General features: G+C 44.8%; 1 protein-coding gene across 1 annotated transcript in view; it reads right to left on the bottom strand.

Moving 5' to 3' along the window:
• Nucleotides 1–19,072, bottom strand: part of RyR (Ryanodine receptor) — a 1,181,579-nt gene that overhangs the window by 862,221 nt on the left and 300,286 nt on the right. The window contains exons 30-32 of the mRNA XM_084584752.1: nucleotides 9,058–9,181; nucleotides 7,230–7,329; nucleotides 5,976–6,056 (exon numbers count right to left, since the gene is read on the bottom strand). Coding sequence (XP_084440878.1) covers nucleotides 5,976–6,056; nucleotides 7,230–7,329; nucleotides 9,058–9,181 — 305 coding nt within the window. The remainder of the gene's footprint in view (nucleotides 1–5,975; nucleotides 6,057–7,229; nucleotides 7,330–9,057; nucleotides 9,182–19,072) is intronic.

Genomic DNA, 19,072 nt, shown 5'->3' with positions numbered 1-19,072 from the left:
AGGACCGGGCTAAGTGGAGAAATATGAGAGAGGCCTTCGCCCTGCAGTGGGTATAGTGTGGCTGATGATGATGACGTTTGAAATATTGGATTCTTTCATTTACGCTGTTCCACACAATAAGCAAAGAGAAATACTGGTAGGCGATTACCAAGTTGAGCCCAGATTACACCAGACTGTGCATCACGAATATTGGTGATAAAACCATCAATAGATGAGCTTGTATGCATTCGTGTTGCTTCCAGGATGACATTTCGGAAGCAATTACATTCCAAAACCATATTTAATTCATGCAGTTCATTAGATGAAGTTAGGGAATCTATATTGACGTCTCCTTTTAATATTATATTCAACCTATTTTCAGTTATCTAGGATAAAAATGATCAAGAAATAAACAAAATCAAGACACATTTCTTCTGTCAACAGTTGCCGCTGGTGACGCATCGTCACCTGCACATCAATTTCACGACTGGAGCGCTGCTGTTGAACTTCCACGTGACATCAACAGATCTTGCTTTAAAAGATGTCCCGCAAGAATTCCTCTTCAGCGGGTACGGCGCATCGACAATGGGCATGTTTCCTAACAGGCCCTTCTGCCTTGTGCAGGTTTGTGGCTATTACTATACTATTAAGAGCGACCACTTATTCCTTTTGGTTTTGCCGTGCCCACAAAAGTGCTTATAAATTGCGTGTGATCCATACTGCGTGTGCGAATTATTGCTCTGTTGCGATGTCGAGTTGAATCCTGGCCCCGATAAACAAGGCACATTTGGAGAGGTTGGTTGAAGGTCAGGCTAAAATAACATCTGTGATAACAGCCCTTAGGGAGCAGCAGGCTAATGTTCCAAAAACAGTCAGTGATCTGTGCTCTAAATTTTTGGAATTTGAAAAACAAATAACACGAATAGACGCCCTTGAAAACATTGTGCGTTCTCTTCAGATTAAGATTGATGACTTATGGTCGAAGTTCAAATCTGCTAGTGTTCGGAGTAAAAGAACAATCCGATGAAAGCGACGACCATCTTAAACAAATTCAGAATATTTTTTCCAAGAAACCTGGTGTCTCATGTTCTTCTTTAGGAAGGATCCACAGGATTGTTAAGCCGGGGAAAACAAGACCTGTTATTGTCTTTTTCCAGGATTATGACTAAAAACAGCAAGTCTTGAAGAATGCGCGTAACCTAAAGGCGAAGACACATCGCTGCAAGGTGATTATTGTGGTCACACACTCAGTAAACGCAAACTCTTGTGGGAAAGTGCCAAACAAGAAAAAAAAGACTGCAAAAAAGTAATTCTACTCAACGATAAGCTGCATATATGAATGGAACGCTGTACGCATGGGATGACGCCAAGAATGCACGAGGGAAGCTGCCAGGCCAGGCTTCCAGGCAAGAATCTGGCAGGCCAGACCATCAGAGCGGCTTGCAAACACCTTGACTTGCGGCTCCGAGTGATCGATCGCAAATTCAGACTAAAACACCTTAATGCACGAAGTGTTCGAAACAAAACAGAAAAACTTGAGGCAACATTACCTGAATATGATCCGCACATATGTAATTACGGAAACTTGGCTACGAGATGAAATTGAAGACACAGACGTTTTTCTACCCGGCTATCAAGTATTTCGTTGTGACAGGCCTTCTTGGGGGGGGGGGGGGGGGTAACGGTTCTTGTAAACAACGGTTGTTGCGCTATTAATCTAAAGCAAATCGCTGGCTATGAGAGTATTTCTTTAAAAGCATCCTGTTGCGGTCAGACCTTCCTAAGTTTTGCAGCTTATCGACCTCCAGATTCACCAGTAATATTCCTAAACAAACTTGCTGATCATATTGTTACGTGGTGACAAGCAGAGATGACAGCAACACGTAGTGACAGGATGAACGATGATTTTATGTCTGGCCTAGCGCGAGGGCTCCTCTCGCGCCACGGCCTATCTTCTTCGTAACACTTCCCGGGGCCACCGAGTGATCGTCCGGATCGGTTCGCTTGAATTTGATGGTGAAGTGATGGTGAGGATGTTCAAGGAAAGACAGGAATGAATGACTTGCTTGCCACCACGATGTCTGATGCGTGGGTGATCCGCCTCCCCTGGAGATGTTCAACCATCCGTCACCAGAGTCCATGGGACCGATGACTCGAGGTCACATCGGGCGGCCCGGGCGGGGGTTGCGTGTTCGTCTCCATCGGTTCCTTCGGGTCATTCGCGTCTTTCGGGTCCTTCGTCTCGGTTCTGGTTGGTCTGTCTGTTCTCCTTGTCTTCAGGTCCGGGCTGGGGCTGGCGGTGGTAGTTGGTCGGATCTAGGCTGAAAGGACTGGGGCGAAGTTGCTAGGCGATGTCCCTGGGCCCTCGGTCGATGGGGTCCCGGCTTACAGGTGGCATTGATGCTCGAAGGCGAGGATGGGGATGACGTACTCAGCGCCTCAACCAAAATGTTACGTGGTGACAAGCGAAGAGGACAGCACAACATGGCGATAGGGTGAAGGATGATTTAATGGTTGGACTAGCGCGAGGGCTCCTCTCGCGCCACTGCCTGTCTTCTTCTTCGTAACAATATGTCTTGATTTAAGGGTGACAGGATTATATTTACGGGAGACTTCAGCCTTCCAGGAATCGACTGGGATTGCCCATCTCTTGTTTCAGGCTTTGCTGCACATGCTGATAAGTCATGTGACATAATGCTTTGTCATGGCCTGCAACAAGTCATCAGAGAACCAACACGTGTGCATGGCCATTCCGCGTCTGTGCTTGATCTTGTATTCCTGAGTCATTCCATCCAGAATTTATCAGTATCGGTTGAATACGGCTTGTCTGATCACAGTATGGTCTACATTTCATTTCCTGTGCGTGATATGAACAAAACTCCTATCGCTATATCAATTACTTTCAAGGATTTTTCACATGCTAATGATAAAAGTGTACTAGATTATTTTGAGTATTGTCTTGACTGCTTTGATGAATCGGACATTGTCGTGTTATGGGAAAAGGTAAAAAAAAAAAAATATGTTTCCACTGTATAGAAAATTTTGTTCCGACGAAAGTGAAGAAAATACGTAAACCCTGGATCAATCGAAACATAGTGCATCTTACGAGGAAAATTAAGCGGTTCAAATGGTGAGGAGCCCGGTTACATATAATTCAAACTCGCAAATTGAACCTGGCTGAAGAAATTCAGAATACAAAACGGTACTACTTTGAGCACACACTACCAGGATTTATTCATGACTCCCCTCGAAAGATTTGGAATTATCTAGCAGAAAAGAAAGCCTATTAACCGTATTATACATGAGGGTGAAATTCTTGTTGACAAAGCTAACATCGCTGAACACTTTAACAGGCACTTCCATAGTGTATTTTCAATTCCAAGTCCACGCAGATTGCGCAGTGATGCATTTTGTTTCCTTGATCCAGACATTGTATCTTTGCCAGAATTAGCTTCACTGTGGTTGAATCTTAAGACTAAATCCTCTCCTGGTTCGGATAAAATCCCCAACATCTTTTTGCGTCGTTGTGCAGAACTTATTTCTAAATTTCTTGCAATAATATTTCGAATCTCATTTGCCACAGGAAGGCTACCTCCCGACTGGAGGACAGCTTGCGTTGTGCCTGTTCCTAAAAAGGGTGACAATGCATTTGTTATTAACGATCGTGCCATTTCACTCATTTCCCCATGTTGTAAATTGGCAGAACATATTTTAGCTAATTATATAACCAAATAACCAAATTTCTTGATGACAATGGTGTACTCTCTTCTGTTCAACATGGTTTTAGGGAAGGTTTATTCACTGTGACCCTACTAATATCGGATATCCACAGCTTTGAAACAGTCCCTAACCGCTCAGGGCAGGTCGATGCCAATATAAACTTGAACTAATTGGTCTTCTTAAATTTGTAGTCACGTGGGTTTCGTCATATCTCCCCAACCGTGTACAGTTTATTAGCATTGATGGTCATCATTCAAATCCATTACCATTTACTTCAGGCGTTCCATAAGGAAGTGTACAAGGGCTGTTGTTATTTCTCATATATATAAATGATATCGTTACTGTCATATCCGAAGCAGTCCAAATCAAGCTCTTTGTTGATGATTGCATTTTGTTCAACGAAATAAATAGCCCTAAAGATCAAATTCTCCTCAAATCTAACCTCCAGAAAATTTACACATGGTGCAGTAACTGGGATATGCAGCCTAATGCCGCAAAATCTGTTTTTATGAAAATAACCAACAAAAAACTAGTAAATTCATTTCCATACACCCTCCCATCGCATGCTCTTGTAGAAGTTACAGAATATAAATACCTTGGTGTTACCATAACTAACAATCTAAGTTGGAACAGTCATATTGTCAATGCATGCTCATCCTCCTACAGAAAACTTGGCTTTCTTCGCCACAAACTTGAAAATGTTCCTTCCAAGGTAAAGCAGTTAGCATACTACAGCCTCATGAGACCCAAATTAGAGTATGCTTGCACAGTCTGGGACCAAGAAGAATATTGTGGCATTGGAGGCTATCCAGCGGAAAGCCGTAAGCTTCATGTTTTCAAAGTACCGCACATCTGACTCTCCCTCCATCCCACAATTGCAAATACGAAGAAAAATTCAGAGACTAGAATATTTATTTTTGCTAAAAAACAACAAACTTGCTATGAGCCCTGAACCTTACCTTACGCCCCTTAAACACGTCCAACAAGACATCATCATGCACAATTTGTAACTCCGTATCAAGCCAAAATCAATGCATTTAAATATTCTTTTTTTCCTCGTACTGATGAAGAATGGAACAACCTGCCTTCTGATGTAATTATGTCCATTGAATGTATTGATAAATTGCTGGCGTTTTAACCATGGTCGTGTTTTATATTGGTGTATATTTTCTTGTTAGTGTTGAACATGTCTCATCGTAATTTGCTTGTCATTTGTGTTTTGTATGTTACTTTTGATGAATTCAGCCCCTCCTGCTAGGGCCCGGTTAGGGCCTGCAGTATTTGGTAAATAAATAAACAAAATAAGAAATGAAAATTCGTCCAGACGAATTTTCATTTTTTACTTTTTCCGACTGAGTCATTCCCAGTAGTTTTTTCTATGTGGTGCTCGTTGGGGTAAACTGCAGCAACAGTATCTGATCAGATTCACAGTTTAATTCCCCGTGGTAACGCTTGCTTATTGAGCTGTTCTAAGATCAAGACTGTTTGCGGTAAGCTTTGCTTTATCAAGACCGATTCCGGAATTGTACGATAATGTTTGGACATGGTTTATTCTTTGCCGGCACACGGTGACAGACTTGCATATCCTCCATTGTTAATGGTTCTTGGATAGCTTCACCAACCTTCAAAAGAGTCTTAGGAAAATGTTGGCTCTGATCAAAAGGAAAACCCTTGATTTCGACATCTTTTTTTACATGACCGTTGTTCAAGCTTAGTTAAGCGCTGTTCACAGGTATACAGCAGTTTTTCTTTTTTTTTTCTTTTTCAGAAAATTCTGCTCAGTGGACAGTGCTGCATTTGATTTTTTGAGCGCCTTGTTCTCCTGTTTTAGATATCAGACTGGGAGCTGCAATACGCGACGAGTTCGCTTTAGTGTTCTCTTTCGATTGCGCTTCGCAATGCAGCAATGCCATCAAGGTTAAGGATGTGATACAGGGGTCAAAATTAACTGAGCTACGGCGTTTATTTAGTGCCAAGATACGCCCTCTCTGCGTAATTCTATGCACCTTTAGCATCCGTGGTAGTTTCAGGAGATTTTGAGTAGTTATTACCAAGTCTTGCTTAGAAGGAAATTCCCTGGGCTCTAAACATTTAACAAACATTCTACCGATTGCGAGATGCCTTTTTGCACAAAGAACGCGTAGTCAGGCAAGACAGGTTAACGAAAAACGTCCAATTACTTGAGGATGACAAGAAAAGTGGATGGTGTTTGAGTAGGAAAGAAGCGTAGAAAAAATTTCCTGTCTGGCTATACGTAAACTTTAGATGCCACGTACCGCCATCGCCGCAAGGAATCTCCGAGAAGGCAGCTTCGCCGCCCAGGTTGTCCAGCAGAAGTTCACCGTTGAGGGAGAAGCCTAAAGCAAATGAACGAATTGAATGTAGTCTATGGATTTTTAGAGGCACGTATTGCCATCACTCAGACTTTTGGTTATAAATCATCTATAAGGTGTACAGTACTCTCCATTTTGTTTCTCCTGTACAATCTAACAGCTTATATTCCCTTTCGTCTATAAACAATGTATAGACAGAAGTTTCTGTAAGAAGAGTGTATAGCCATCAATCTACAGATACACTATATACCTTGTTGACAGAAGTCTTTAGAAAGTCATGGATTGTCTAAAACAATGTTTGTATGGATGAGCCACAAGCAATGAAACTGAGAGTTGAGCTAGTTGGTGCATCATTTTTTTAAAACACACAGCGGAACAAATGAAGGACAAGCCCGTTTACTCACTTATGCTTCGTTTGTTGCGCTGTGCGCTTTAAAAAATAAGCCACAAGTAATTACCAATTACCATTGAGTGGAACCGACTGCCAGCTGGCATCACTGAGTGCAGCAAGGAAAATTTATTTCGGGCTTTTTTATCAGATGTGTGACGTAGCGTTCAGTTCTCTTGCGTGTGTTTCCTTCATCACTTTGTTCGTCACGAAGTTGCCCCCTTTAGATGCATGGTTCTCAATCTGCATTATCACTTGTGTCGTGTTATTTTCTTCATTTTCATGTATTTTTATTGTACTACTGGCGTTTCTACCAATGTTATTTGTCATCCCCCCCCCCTGCAATAGTGCCTGCAGAAATCCCTAATAAATAAATAAATAAATAAATAAATAAATAAATAAATAAATAAATAAATAAATAAATAAATAAATAAATAAATAAATAAATAAATAAATAAATAAATAAATAAATAAATAAATAAATAAATAAATAAATAAATAAATAAATAAATAAATAAATAAATAAATAAATAAATAAATAAATAAATGGGCCAAGAGACGGCGATTGGAACCATTAGCCAGGAAATGTTTGCAAGCTTGAGGGCGTTCACAGATGTGCCCAACATTGTGCTACCGTTATCACTATCGCAAATACAAAAATTACGAGGGACTTCAGCGACTAAAGTAGTGAAAGGCGAAAGCCTGAGCATCTTGTCTAGCGTTCCTTCCATCTGCAATCCCACACTTGAACGCGCGCCAAGGAACGCCACGCGACAGCCTTACTTAATACGCAAGACCTCTTGACTCACTTATTGTTCGGTCGTGCAGGTCCAGCATGCAGCCCACGACGTCGCCGATCATCCACTGCTTCCCGTATGACTCCGTGGCACCGCCGTGGCTCTTGACAGCCTGCGATTTTAATGTTGGTCTCAATCACCCTAAAAATCTCTTAATATTAGCAGGGAAATTATCATTTTTGTCAATAAAAAATAAAATATTTCATTGGTGCGAAGCATATGCAGCTTGAAACTGTTTTGAAATTGGCTTTCAGGACATCCTTTCCGGAATCTCTATTCATTTTGGTAGCCCTTGTCTCTTTAATGATGATGGTAAGCTAAAAAATAGTGCCTTCAGAAGAGAATCGCTGCAAATACCGCATCTAAGCTATACTGACGGAAGACAAAAAAATCACATAGGACCAATTAGATTTTTTTTTTCTACAGCAGAGTATACATGGCGACGTAAGAAATGCGAAACTAAAAAGGGAAGCTCGTGATAAAGACATACAGGTAGACTAAAGCGGCCACAGCTGCCGCTTTCACATCCTCTCTTCAATTCTCTTTTGGGGCCACGCTCAGAAGTGCTGGAATGCATCACGAACCCGGGCAAAAAGGCAAGGGACAGAGAAGAGGGAGAAGGGCCTTGTTGCGCGGTTTCATGATGCATTCCAATACTATAGTCACCAACTAGCCCGCCTCTCACTATCATACTTCAGAAGTGCCTTCTTGCTGCCTAACTAGTTCATCTTCAAAATGACGCAAAGAAAACAATGACATAGCGGTGCGCTTTGTCTCTGTATTCGAGCAGTTTTGAAAATGGACCAATTTACCTCTTGAATCGAAATTAAAATATCCGTTCGCATCCAGTTGACCGAAAATGGGATTCGGGACATGGCAAGGCGCGCTGGGCACTTGAGCGACTGTGCGGCGATCTCGGCTCACAGCAGCGATGAAACAAAGTCACTGAATAAGCACCACAGCCTTTATTAATGCGAAAGCATTACTTCGCTATGTTCACATATTTCGATCTGCAGACCGCGTCAGCAAAATCGTGTCCGCAGCAGTTGTAACTGGTAGAGGTAATTGAGTGGTGTCAATCGATAGAGGGTGACGTCCGAAAAATAACTAGGCCAATAAGTTAATTACGTAATTCAAATTGTAAAAGTAAAGATGAAAATGGTCTCATTAGCCAGTGGCTTGGCGCCACATTCGTGTGCATCATATACTAAAATAGTGTTAATTCAATGAGTCAATTAAGGTGACGCCAAGGATGTGACGTCACGCAACCTGAAGTCGAGCCAAAAGGGCATAGGAAAAAATTGGCGCATAATTTGAAAGTACCAAAGACTAAAGTAGTTATTTAAGGCAGTCAATTAGGGTGATGTCAAGAATGTGACGTCACGCAACCAAAAGTGGACCAAAAAAGGGCATAAGAAGGGATTGGCACGCAATTTGAAAGTACCGAAGACGAAAATGGGTAAACAAGAAGTGAATTAATGTAACGTCAAGGATCTGACGTAACGCAACCGGAAGTAGAGCCGACAAAGGGCATAGGAAGAAATTGGCGCGCAATTTGAAAGTACCGAAAACTAAAATGGGTAAACAAGAAGTGAATTAGGCAACTAGAAGCAACCAACAGCAGCATCCGTGCTATCGCATTACTTCAATGAAGATTCCGTGGTGCTCTTTAAATTTTTTTTAGAAAATTTTGGTTAAGGGGCCGCGACGCTAGACAACATAAATCTGAATTAGTGCACATTAACTTCGTTATCGCGACTGACCGAGCGTTAATGAAGGCAGAATATTAATTGAAAACAAGGACAAAGGCATAAAAGAACGAAGGTTGATGTGTTCTCACCAGGAAGCCGTCGTAGGCCCAGGAGTTGTGGTCGCCGCCTATCTCGCAGGAGGGCAAGAAACTGCTGGCGTTCGCCCATCCGACCTTCATGGGTCCCAGTGTGAGCACCTCAAACTCAAAATACCTGCGAAGCACGCAACAATTCGCGCCACCAATGGGTGCATGCACGGCAGATGACACTGATGGGCGTTTAGTGTCTTTGCCGAGCACGCGCAGCACAGGGCGCCAGGCACAAAGATTGGTACATGATGAGGCGTTTAGTTACAAAGGATCTTCGGTGTAATAATTACTTGATATAAAACATCCACATATAGTCCAATTGAGGTAAGTCAGTAATAATAAATAAAGGAATAATAAAGGGCCAAACAACTAATCTTCCTTGAAGAAGATCATCCTTGAAGAACAAGAATTAGTTAAACCACAAAAAAACAACAACAACTGTGAACGGTGCAAAAGAAAATTAGCAACCCAACTAACAAAGAAATGATTTTTAACATGACGGTTAGTTTATGTAGGAATTAGAATCTATGAAAGGCTTAAGCAAATTCTACAAATATAGCATCCATCTGGGCTCAAATATTCGAGGTACAGGAAAGGTCGCGCGAATACTCAATTATTTGTGTTAGGGTGCTGAAACCTTGTCTAAATCCGTGTTGAAAATGATACATGTTATTACATTCTAAATATTATATGATATGTTTGTGGATTATGTGGTCCAGATTTTCACATGAATACGACGTTATTGAGATGTGTCTGCCATTAGATATATATGAAGCTGCTTGATACCGGATTTGAAGAATGGAAGCACCTTTGCTAATTTCCAGGACGATGGTACGACGCCAGAGGATAGCGACCCACGAGACATGAGTTGGGTATACCATCAAGCCCCGTCGAAGAGGGTGTGCTTAATATAACACTGATATTAGGTTAAGCACACCATTTTGGCTAAGTTTGATATCGCCAATCGAGGTTGACGAGGATGAAAGGAAGGACCTCAGTGCCAGATAAAAATACGGATTGAAAATAGGCGTTGAATGCATTGGTTATTTTTGTCGGACCATTAGTGGCTTCATTATTAACGATGAAAGATGAAGACGCAGACTGTTTTGGCAAAACTGATTGCCAAACTTTGCGGGAATCGATTTGCAGATGATCAATCTGGCAGTTGATAAACTTTCTTTTGCCAGATTATTCAGCATTCGAAGCTCTTCCTTTTTCTATTAAATTTGGCAAAGCTTGAAGGATCACTGCAGCAGACTTGGAACACGGAGTGGTGCATGCAATATGGCATAAGTTATCCAAAGAGCCTTAGGGCTTTTCTTTTTTCTTTAGAAAGCGACAAAATGCTGTATGCAGTTTTCAGAAACTGGCGATCAAAAGTATCGATGTGAGAAATGCCGTCTGAGAGACAGTCAGTGATATAAACGTCATCAATTATTCAGCGGGTGTAAAGTCAGGGAATGCAGGGAAAGTCCCGCCTTGCGGTCAGAAATTCTAGGAATAAGTTTATTTGATGCCCGGCAGGGTGTTCTGGCCGAGGTCTGCCACGTCAAGATCTTGTCTCTCCGCCGCCATGAGGGCCCAGAGTTGGTCGTTGAGGCTGGAGCTGCGCAGAGTGGCTGACCACCTCGACAAGCGGGTTTCGGGATTTCCATTGTGCTCTCAGAGTATCTGCTTAAGTGTGGCTGTGTTTGTTTTGCAGACCTTGCGGGTTCAGGTATGTATTTGTTTGCCTCCACGTGACTGCCTGAGCTCTGCATAGTTTGCTGCTGGGCGGAGGGAACATCCGGAGGGCCAGGTTTGGTTAAGTCATTAAAGCTTGTCATCCTCCCCTGTTGTTCGCCAAGCGAGACCTCAGATTGAGCGACTTCGTTGAGGTTGGGGATATGCGGAAAGACTTTCCCCATTTTTGCCGGAAACCAAGCTAGTTCGACCTTGTTGTCTGGTGGGAGTCTTTGATTATTCTGCAGGCTTCCATGGATCATCATCATCAGCCTGATTATACCCACTGCAGGGCGAAGGCCTCTCCCATATTTCTCCACTTAACCCGGTTCTGTGCTAGCTGCATCCATTTGACCCCTGCGAACTTCTTAATCTCATCCGCCTACCTAACTTTCTGCCGCCCCCGCCCCGCCATGGATATTCTCCCCTAATTCTTTATTGCCGTGCGCGAGTCGCTGACAACGATTGCGCAATCGGGATCAGATATGGCTAATTATTCGGCCACATGAACGTGTCGGGACTTTGGCAGAATGGAGAAGCGTTCCGCCAGTGTCGATAACCGCGACAGCGTATCGATACTCGGCAGCGTCCACGAAGCGTGCGTCCCTCGCTTTTCCATCGTTCCTTGATTATACGTTCTTGCAACTTGTGCGGCTTCTTTTTTCCCGTGTTGACGGTGGCAGCCAATGCCAAGCCGCTCGAGCATATGTCGTCCAGCTGCGGTGGTCATCAGTCTTTCTAGCTGTGCTATGTGCTGAGCTTCTGCAAGTTCGTTCAAAGTGTTGTGCATTCCTAATTGTAGCCGGAGCTCGGTGCTAGTCGAATCTGCAAGCGCCGTCTTATATACCCTGCGTATAATTACGTCTATTTTGTTATTCTACGTCTTGCACCAATTGGCAGCCACGTAGGTTATGTGGCATATGACAAAGGAGGCTCTCCTCCTTCTCCAATTGGTCACTCATTGCATTCTTTATAAGTTAAATGCGCCAAAACAACGCACAAGAAGAACGGGACAGGGCGCCTCCCGGGAGGCGCTCTGTCCCGTTCTTCTTGTGTGTTGTTTTGGCGCATTTAACTTATAATGAATAGACACCAACTAGCCCAACAAGAAGTTCTCATAAGCTTTATTGCATTCGCATTCTTGTGTATGTGCTTACTGACTGTCTCGCCATTCACGCCATTGGATTCTATGATCATGCCTACAACTTTGAATTTTTTTCACGATGGGGATGGTTCCACCTGTTTACCCTGATTTCTTCATATTGCGTCTTCTTTGATCCGCTAGGTGGTCATCCCTTCTGCGTGGGGTGGTACAGCTCAGACTTCTTGGGCGGCGCCCCGTATTACTCTGCAGCGAAGATTCGAGCTGGCCGTCACTGCCACGGTTGACCCAGATAACGTCGGCGTTTAATGTGTGATGTACGTCTTCTACTTTTTCGAGCTTCTGCGCAAGGCCAATCATTACAAGGTTGAAGAGCATGGGCGAAATGACCGCTCCTTTCGGGGTGCTTCCAAGCGTTTGCTCATCAAACCTTCTGTCGTTGAGAAAGTCTGTTACGTAATTATGGGCTCCTTTGCAGAGGTGCGAGATTTGAGCCACATGTGCGACCCTGTGGAATGCGCTTCCTAGGATGGCTTTGGTCGTCCAGGACCTGATGTTTCAGCTGGAGCGTCTTGCGTCGAGAGGCCGAAACCCAATTATGGTGTGTGGGTAGTCAGTTCAAGATGGGCGTTTACTCGATTGAGGAATGCATGCTTCATTCGCCCACGCATATGAAGTAAATGAGATTGGCCTCACATTCTCCAAGCTAGGAGCCGGCTTTTGGGATGAGTACCGTCTTCACGGTCTTCACTGCTTCGGTAAGGAGCCCTCCCTTCATCGTTCGTTTATATATTCCGTGGGTTTGTTGACGAAGTCGTCGTCCAAGTTTCTCAGTCTTATTTGTGACACCATCTGGTCCGGGAGCCGACCTATTGTGAAGGTCGTGCAGGGCCACACGAATTTTTTCGCTGCTGAAATTTCATCTAGCAAATCATTGGGCCTCCCCGCGTAAGAACCTTATGTGAGAGAGGGCCGTACCTCTGGCACAGTATTTTCGCCCCCCTGTCTTCGCCTAGTTTCTTGACTTGGGTGTAAGGCAGTCTGGCGAAGCAGTCCCTTTGGTGCGACTTTGTATTATTTAACAGATGCTTCTACGTTTGTCCGTTGTGTCCATCGACCGAGTCTCGTCCCACTGCTGTTTGGGGAGGATTCGACAGTGCTCCTCGATATTTTTGTTCATTTTGGCTACCTTTCTTCGTAGTTTCAGTCGCTGACCTTTCCATCTGGCTTCGATTAGATGAGCGAGGCGACTGTCCATCCTCTGTTTGGACGTCGATGGTCTATGTGGCGTTTCTGGTGTCGACGTTGAGTCCATTCATCGATATCGGAGATAGAGTCTTGCTTCGCCATTCTGACTGACCGAAATTCTTCCCAGTCTGTCCATTTGAATTCCTATTTTAATGATATCGGCCTATCAGAGGTTGGGAGGAAGATCTCCGGATCTTATGATAGCTGCCCAAATCAACCACAGTATTTCTCCAATTGGCGTCTCTGGCGTTCTTAGTGAAAGTGAGATCGACTAAGTCGCATACATAATAATAATAATAATAATTGAGTCAGAGGAAGGGAAAGGCGCAGTATCTGTCGCACTTGTTTCTGTGGACACCTGAACCGTGACATAAGGGAAGTGAGGAAGGTGGGAGTGAAAGTGGAAAGAGAGAAAGAGGCCCCTCCACAAAAATCAGGTCAAGAAGCTAATCCCCCTTTGTAAAGAACAGGGAAAGGTTCATAAGCTTACGGCAAACACTGGCTCAGTCCCGAGCAGAAAAGGAAAGCTTGGGCCAATGGATGCCTGGAGGGCCAAAATCGCCCATCCAAAATTAGACTAGACAAATTCAAGCTTTGTGTGGGACAGAAGAGGATAGTAAATGACATCAATGACAATGGGCTGCTTGTTCAGAAAGGCCCAATGAATTAAAATTCTGAAGGGGCATGCAGGACTTGAGAGCGAAAGAAGAATGCCCTTTGGAACCACGGATGCCACGTCATTCCCATGACATGCGGAGAATAAGAAGCATTTATGAGCACATTTATTTTTTATACTAGTAATGTTCTAAACAGGTTTCCATGAGCGCATTTGGGCAGTGATCATGGCGGCGACCGAGTGGGTCCAAGGGACCCAAGAATGTGATCTTCCAATGTAACGCCCCGAAAAGACCAATGCGGCGTGCGTGCTGCCCAAATAAGTGGGCTGCTCAGCCTGCATTTCTTGATGTGCTCACCCACGCAGTTCCCCAGTCGGTGGGGACGAGTATTTTTGTTGCCAAAGCTGCACATGCCAGCCAGTCGTCGCGTAACGGCGACTATAGTCACTCGGTGAAAACTGGCCCCAGGAAATGACGCGCGACTTTTTGCGCTGCCGCCGATTGATGGATGGCGGCACCAACGTGCGCATGCGCGGACGCGTGCGCGACGGCACTCGCTGCAGCGGTAGCCCGCCGGAGCACTAGCAGACGACAAGAAGTTGTCGAAGGGAGCGGTTGTGTGCTCGTGCCTCGCCGCGCTTGTGCGGCACAGACCTCTCTTGGGCTGCTGCGCGGAACGACAGAGGTTTTGAACGACGGCAAGGTGAGCAACGTTTTTTGCTTAACTACGCTGCATTTCAAGCAGTTTACGCTGACCATGCCGGCCGGTGCCAATAAGTTTCGCAGCTCGTGAACAGGCGCACTGGCTGTTTAGGCGCACTTGGTTACGCCGTAACTCTGGCGGTTCCCAACCACGGCAAGGTGTAATATGTTGTGTTCTCGGGAAACAGCTTCGTTTCGAACAGTTTAGCTCGTCACGCTTGACAAAGTGGCATGTGAAGGCACCAAGGCACGCCGTTGCGCCAAAATGGCGTGTTCGCCGGCCGATGCGGCCATGCTGACGCAGTTTGCCGAACGGCTAGTTTTGCTAAGTGTCACGTTTAGCAGAGCAACGGTAAAGTGAGAAACGTTTCATTCTTGACTTTCTTGTCAAACTGTGCAGTATTTCAGGCAGTTTAGCTCAGTACGGCGGCGACTGCGCTTCACAAAGTCGCGCGTGAAGGGCAAGCTAACAGGCATGACAAGGCGTGCTGACCGCCGCGGTGACGTGACATGGCGATTTTGCGAACGGCTACTTTTGCGTGGTGTCGCGTTTAAACAGGGCAACCGCAAGGTGTGAAATGTTTCATTCTAGTCAAACTGCGAGGCATTTCGGGCAGTTTAGCTTCGCACGGTTGTCTGCGCTTCACAAAGTCGCGTATGAAGGGCAAGCCAACATGGCGTGCCCGCCGGGCGCGGTTTTGCGTGGTGTCGCGTTGCATTCAACGGGACAACGTTAAAGTGAAAAATGTTTTATTATGCAGCAAGCTTCATTGCTTCAGCTGTTCAGTGCCCTTGAGGAATATTGTTAGTTTAGTGGCTGTTATTTCACTCACTGTAGAAATGCATTTTCAGATAGGTTCGGTTAGCCTGCATTTCGTGACTTTTACGTTGCAAGAGTAGCTTTTGTATCAATTTTACGAATTACAGCTTTTCTGTTCTGGACCATAACTAAGTCTTCAGTACGCACCCACATGCAGTTGTGTGCGCGGTGCAGTGGCCTTACATTTCATTGCAACCTTCTGCATCATGTTCATTCCTTTTCCAACAGCACTGAATGGACCCACGGACTGCAGCCAAAACACGGCAGATGCGACGAGTGAACGGTGTGGCCTTCCCCCAAGCGTCAGTACTTCTCTCTGCCCTGAACAATACAAGTTACCCTTGCTAAGGTAGCCGCGACTGGGGCTGTGTAGTTTATGTATAATGTCTGTTTTGTTACATATCATTTGCCATAATTTGGAAATCAACGTAATGCTATTTTTTGTCTATACCTAAGTGCTCTTTCTCGCCTTGTGTATTTTTATTTTTCTGTATTTTTCACATCGCCTAATGTGTGCCAAGTTTTGTCAATGCATCCGTCTACATCTGTTGCGTCTCTCGTGTGTTTTATATGCAGCAAAATAAATGTTCATTTCACAAAGCACTTGGCGTCTTTTCTGCAATACTGTTTTGCAAAGGCTGTGGCGCAGCTGCGTTGATGGCCAATTTAGAGAACTGGGAATCTATTTTTCATGTTGTTATGCATGCTGAACATAAATAGAAACACTAGTAGACCGTGTAAAACCAAAATAATGCGCCAAAAGGTCAAGGAAGGAGGAGGAGGTAAACTTTATTAAAGAAGAGGTCGTAGGCGCGGGGTGGGTTGGCGTTCCCGTCCCCGCGGGGGGCTCCTCTTCTAGGCCGGACGCCAGGTGGCCGACCGACGATGTCGTTCGGCGACCTCTTCGGCTCGCTCCGTGACTCGGAGTTGAACCTCCGGGTCGGAGCTGAGCAGCGCGGCCCCCCACTGAGATTGGGTAGAGAGCTGCAGACTCTGTGATGGCTTGTCTTGATTACATGAGTATAGGATGTGTGGTGTGTCTGCCTTTTGATGTCCACAGAGAGAACAGACAGGGCTGAACTGCTCTGGGAACCATATGGAGTACATGTACGGATTAAAGAAAGTGTCTGTTTGAAGCTGGCGCCAGGTGACTTGTTGTGTTTTACTTAGAGATCGATGTGGTTCTGGGAAGATTTGTCTTTCTTTCTTGAAGTGGGTAGTAATTTCTTTGTAGGTTGTCATCCGCTCCCTAGCCGACCTGAGCTCAGGGCAGCGCACCTCCCGGTTAACTACGAATACTCGGGCAAATTGGTGCGCTGCCTCGTTCCCAGGATGGTCCGAATGGGCAGGGACCCAGATCAATGTGATAAGGCGGGTATGGGATATTTTTTGTAAGATTTTGATGGCTGCGGAGTGGGCCCTTCCTTTTGCAAAATTTCGAATTGCGGTTTTAGAGTCGCTAAGGATGTATTTGGCAGTGGTGGAGGTAATGGCTAAAGCTATGGCAGCCTCTTCGGCTTCCTCCGGAAATTTTGTTTTATTGATTGTCGCCGATGCTAGGGGAGAACCTCGATGATCGACAACTGCCAGGGAAAAGGCATCTCTGTCCGCATGTTCTGCCACGTCCACGTGCGCCGTGTCTTTCTGTACTGAAAATCTTTCGTGTAATTTTTGTGCTCTAGCCCTCCTTCTGTCCGTATCATATTCTGGATGCATGTTTTTAGGCAGAGGACGGACTATTAATTGCTCGTGCACGTGTCTTGGAATCGGCAAAGTGTGGGCCCGGGTCCCTTCATATTGTTTTCCTGCTTTTTATAGGATGAAACGTCCCGTTTCAGTGCTTGACAGTCGTTCGTACTGTGCGGTGAGGTGTGCTTCCACCATTTCCGCTAAGGTGTTATGAATTCCTAACTTTAGTAGTGTTTCATTTGGGGTATGACGAGGGAGGTTTAGCGCAATTTTATAGGACTGCCTAATTAGTGAATCCAGGTCGTCTCTTTCTCTAACTGTGAGGGTGACGTATGGTGTAGAGTAGATAACTCTGCTAAGAACGAAGGCTTCTACTAGTTTCCTGGTCTCAGCTTCTTTAACTCCTCCACGCCTATTCGCGATTCGTCTGAGGAGGAGGGAAATTTGGTTGACGGTGTTTTTCAGTTTCTTAATTAGTGTGTCGTTTTTTTTGGTTTGACTGTATGAGCATTCCCAAGATTCTTAGTGTTTCCACTTCTTGGATGGCTGCACCTTCCGCGTAGATTTTTATCGCAGGCGCTTTATTCTTTCTTTGACGCTTTGGGTGTAGAATGAGTAACTCAGATTTCTGGAGGGAACACGCGAGTCCCGCGGCTTGCGCCTCCTCTACGACTACGTCTACCGCTTGTTGTAGCGTATCTTGTATCGTGCCAATACTCCCCTTGGTGGTCCAAAGGGTGATATCGTCCGCGTACAAAGAGTGTTCTAGATCTGGGATTCTTGCGAGTTCGTGTGCCATTTTGATTAGGGTTATGTTGAATAAAAAGGGGGAGAGGACCGATCCTTGCGGAGTTCCTCTATCTCCTAAAGTGAAGGTGTCGGATTTGATAGTGCCAATCTGAATTTTAGCCGTCCTATCGGAGAGAAAGTCTTTGATGTAGTTAAACGTTCTTGCGCCTACATTCAGCATTGAAAGAGATTCTAGGATTGCTTTGTGTTTAACGTTATCAAAGGCTTTGGTTAAATCTAGGGCTAGGATTGCCCTGGTACTCCTTTCTTGCTCATGAGATAGGACTTCGTTTGCTAGTCTTAGCATCGTATCCTGTGTTGATAAATGTGGTCTAAAGCCGACTATAGTGTTTGGATATAAATTCTCTTTTTGCATGTGGGACTGGAGTCTGTCTAGTATGACGTGCTCTATCAGTTTTCCTATGCAAGAAGTAAGCCAAATAGGTCTGAGGTTTTCGAGCGCGAGCTTTTTGCCAGGTTTTGGGATGAATTTAACGATGGCATGTTTCCAAGACGCTGGAAGTTTTCCCTCCCTCCAACACTCGTTCGCAAAGTCCGCGAGGGCTGTGATAGAAGCGTCGTCTAGATTTCTGAGTGTCTTATTGTTAATGCCGTCCTCTCCTGGGGCGGATGTTGTACGTACCTTAAAGAGGGCTGCTCTTATTTCCGCCATTGTTATGTCAGCATCCAGGATGGAGTTAGGCTCTCCTTTATAATTGGGCAGGGACTTCGTCTCACGGGTTGTGCAGAAGTATTTCTGCTGTAGCGTGTCTATAATATCTTGATCCGTGCCTGGGTCTATGTTTAAAATTTTGGTGATTTCCTTTTGAGTGGTAGCTTTGTTGGATTCCGGATCAAGGAGATGCCGCAGAAGATTCCACGTCTGCCTCGTGCCTAGATTGCCATTCACATTTTCACAAATATGGCTCCACTGCTGTCTCGCTAGTTCTGCGGTGTGGTGTTGAATTTCTTTCGTGAGTGTGACGATCCTGTTTCTAAGCTTTTTGTTATATTTTTGCTTAAGCCATCTTTTTTCTAGGCTCTGCCTTGCCTCCCACATGTGCGTAAGTCGGCTGTCAACCGTATTTACGCCTAAGTCATGTACTAGTTCCTTAGTGGCCTTTCCCACATCCGATAGGAGGGTCTGTGTCCAGTGTTCTAAGTCTATGATTGGTTCGTTGTTTTGGTCGCGGATAGTCCTAAGTTTCTCCCAGTCGGTGATTTAGTTTTTTCTGGGTTGGGGTTTGAGATTGGCAATGGTGATTTTAGACATTATGATATAATGGTCACTTCCCAGATTTTGTCTGGTGTTGCTCCAGCTTAGGT

Source organism: Amblyomma maculatum, chromosome 11 (assembly GCF_055883805.1).
Source record: "Amblyomma maculatum isolate TAMU_Amacu chromosome 11, ASM5588380v1, whole genome shotgun sequence".
In the NCBI taxonomy this organism is placed as follows: domain Eukaryota; kingdom Metazoa; phylum Arthropoda; class Arachnida; order Ixodida; family Ixodidae; genus Amblyomma; species Amblyomma maculatum.
The sequence above is the reverse complement of the archived record's forward strand: the minus strand, read 5'-3'. Positions and strand labels throughout refer to the sequence as shown.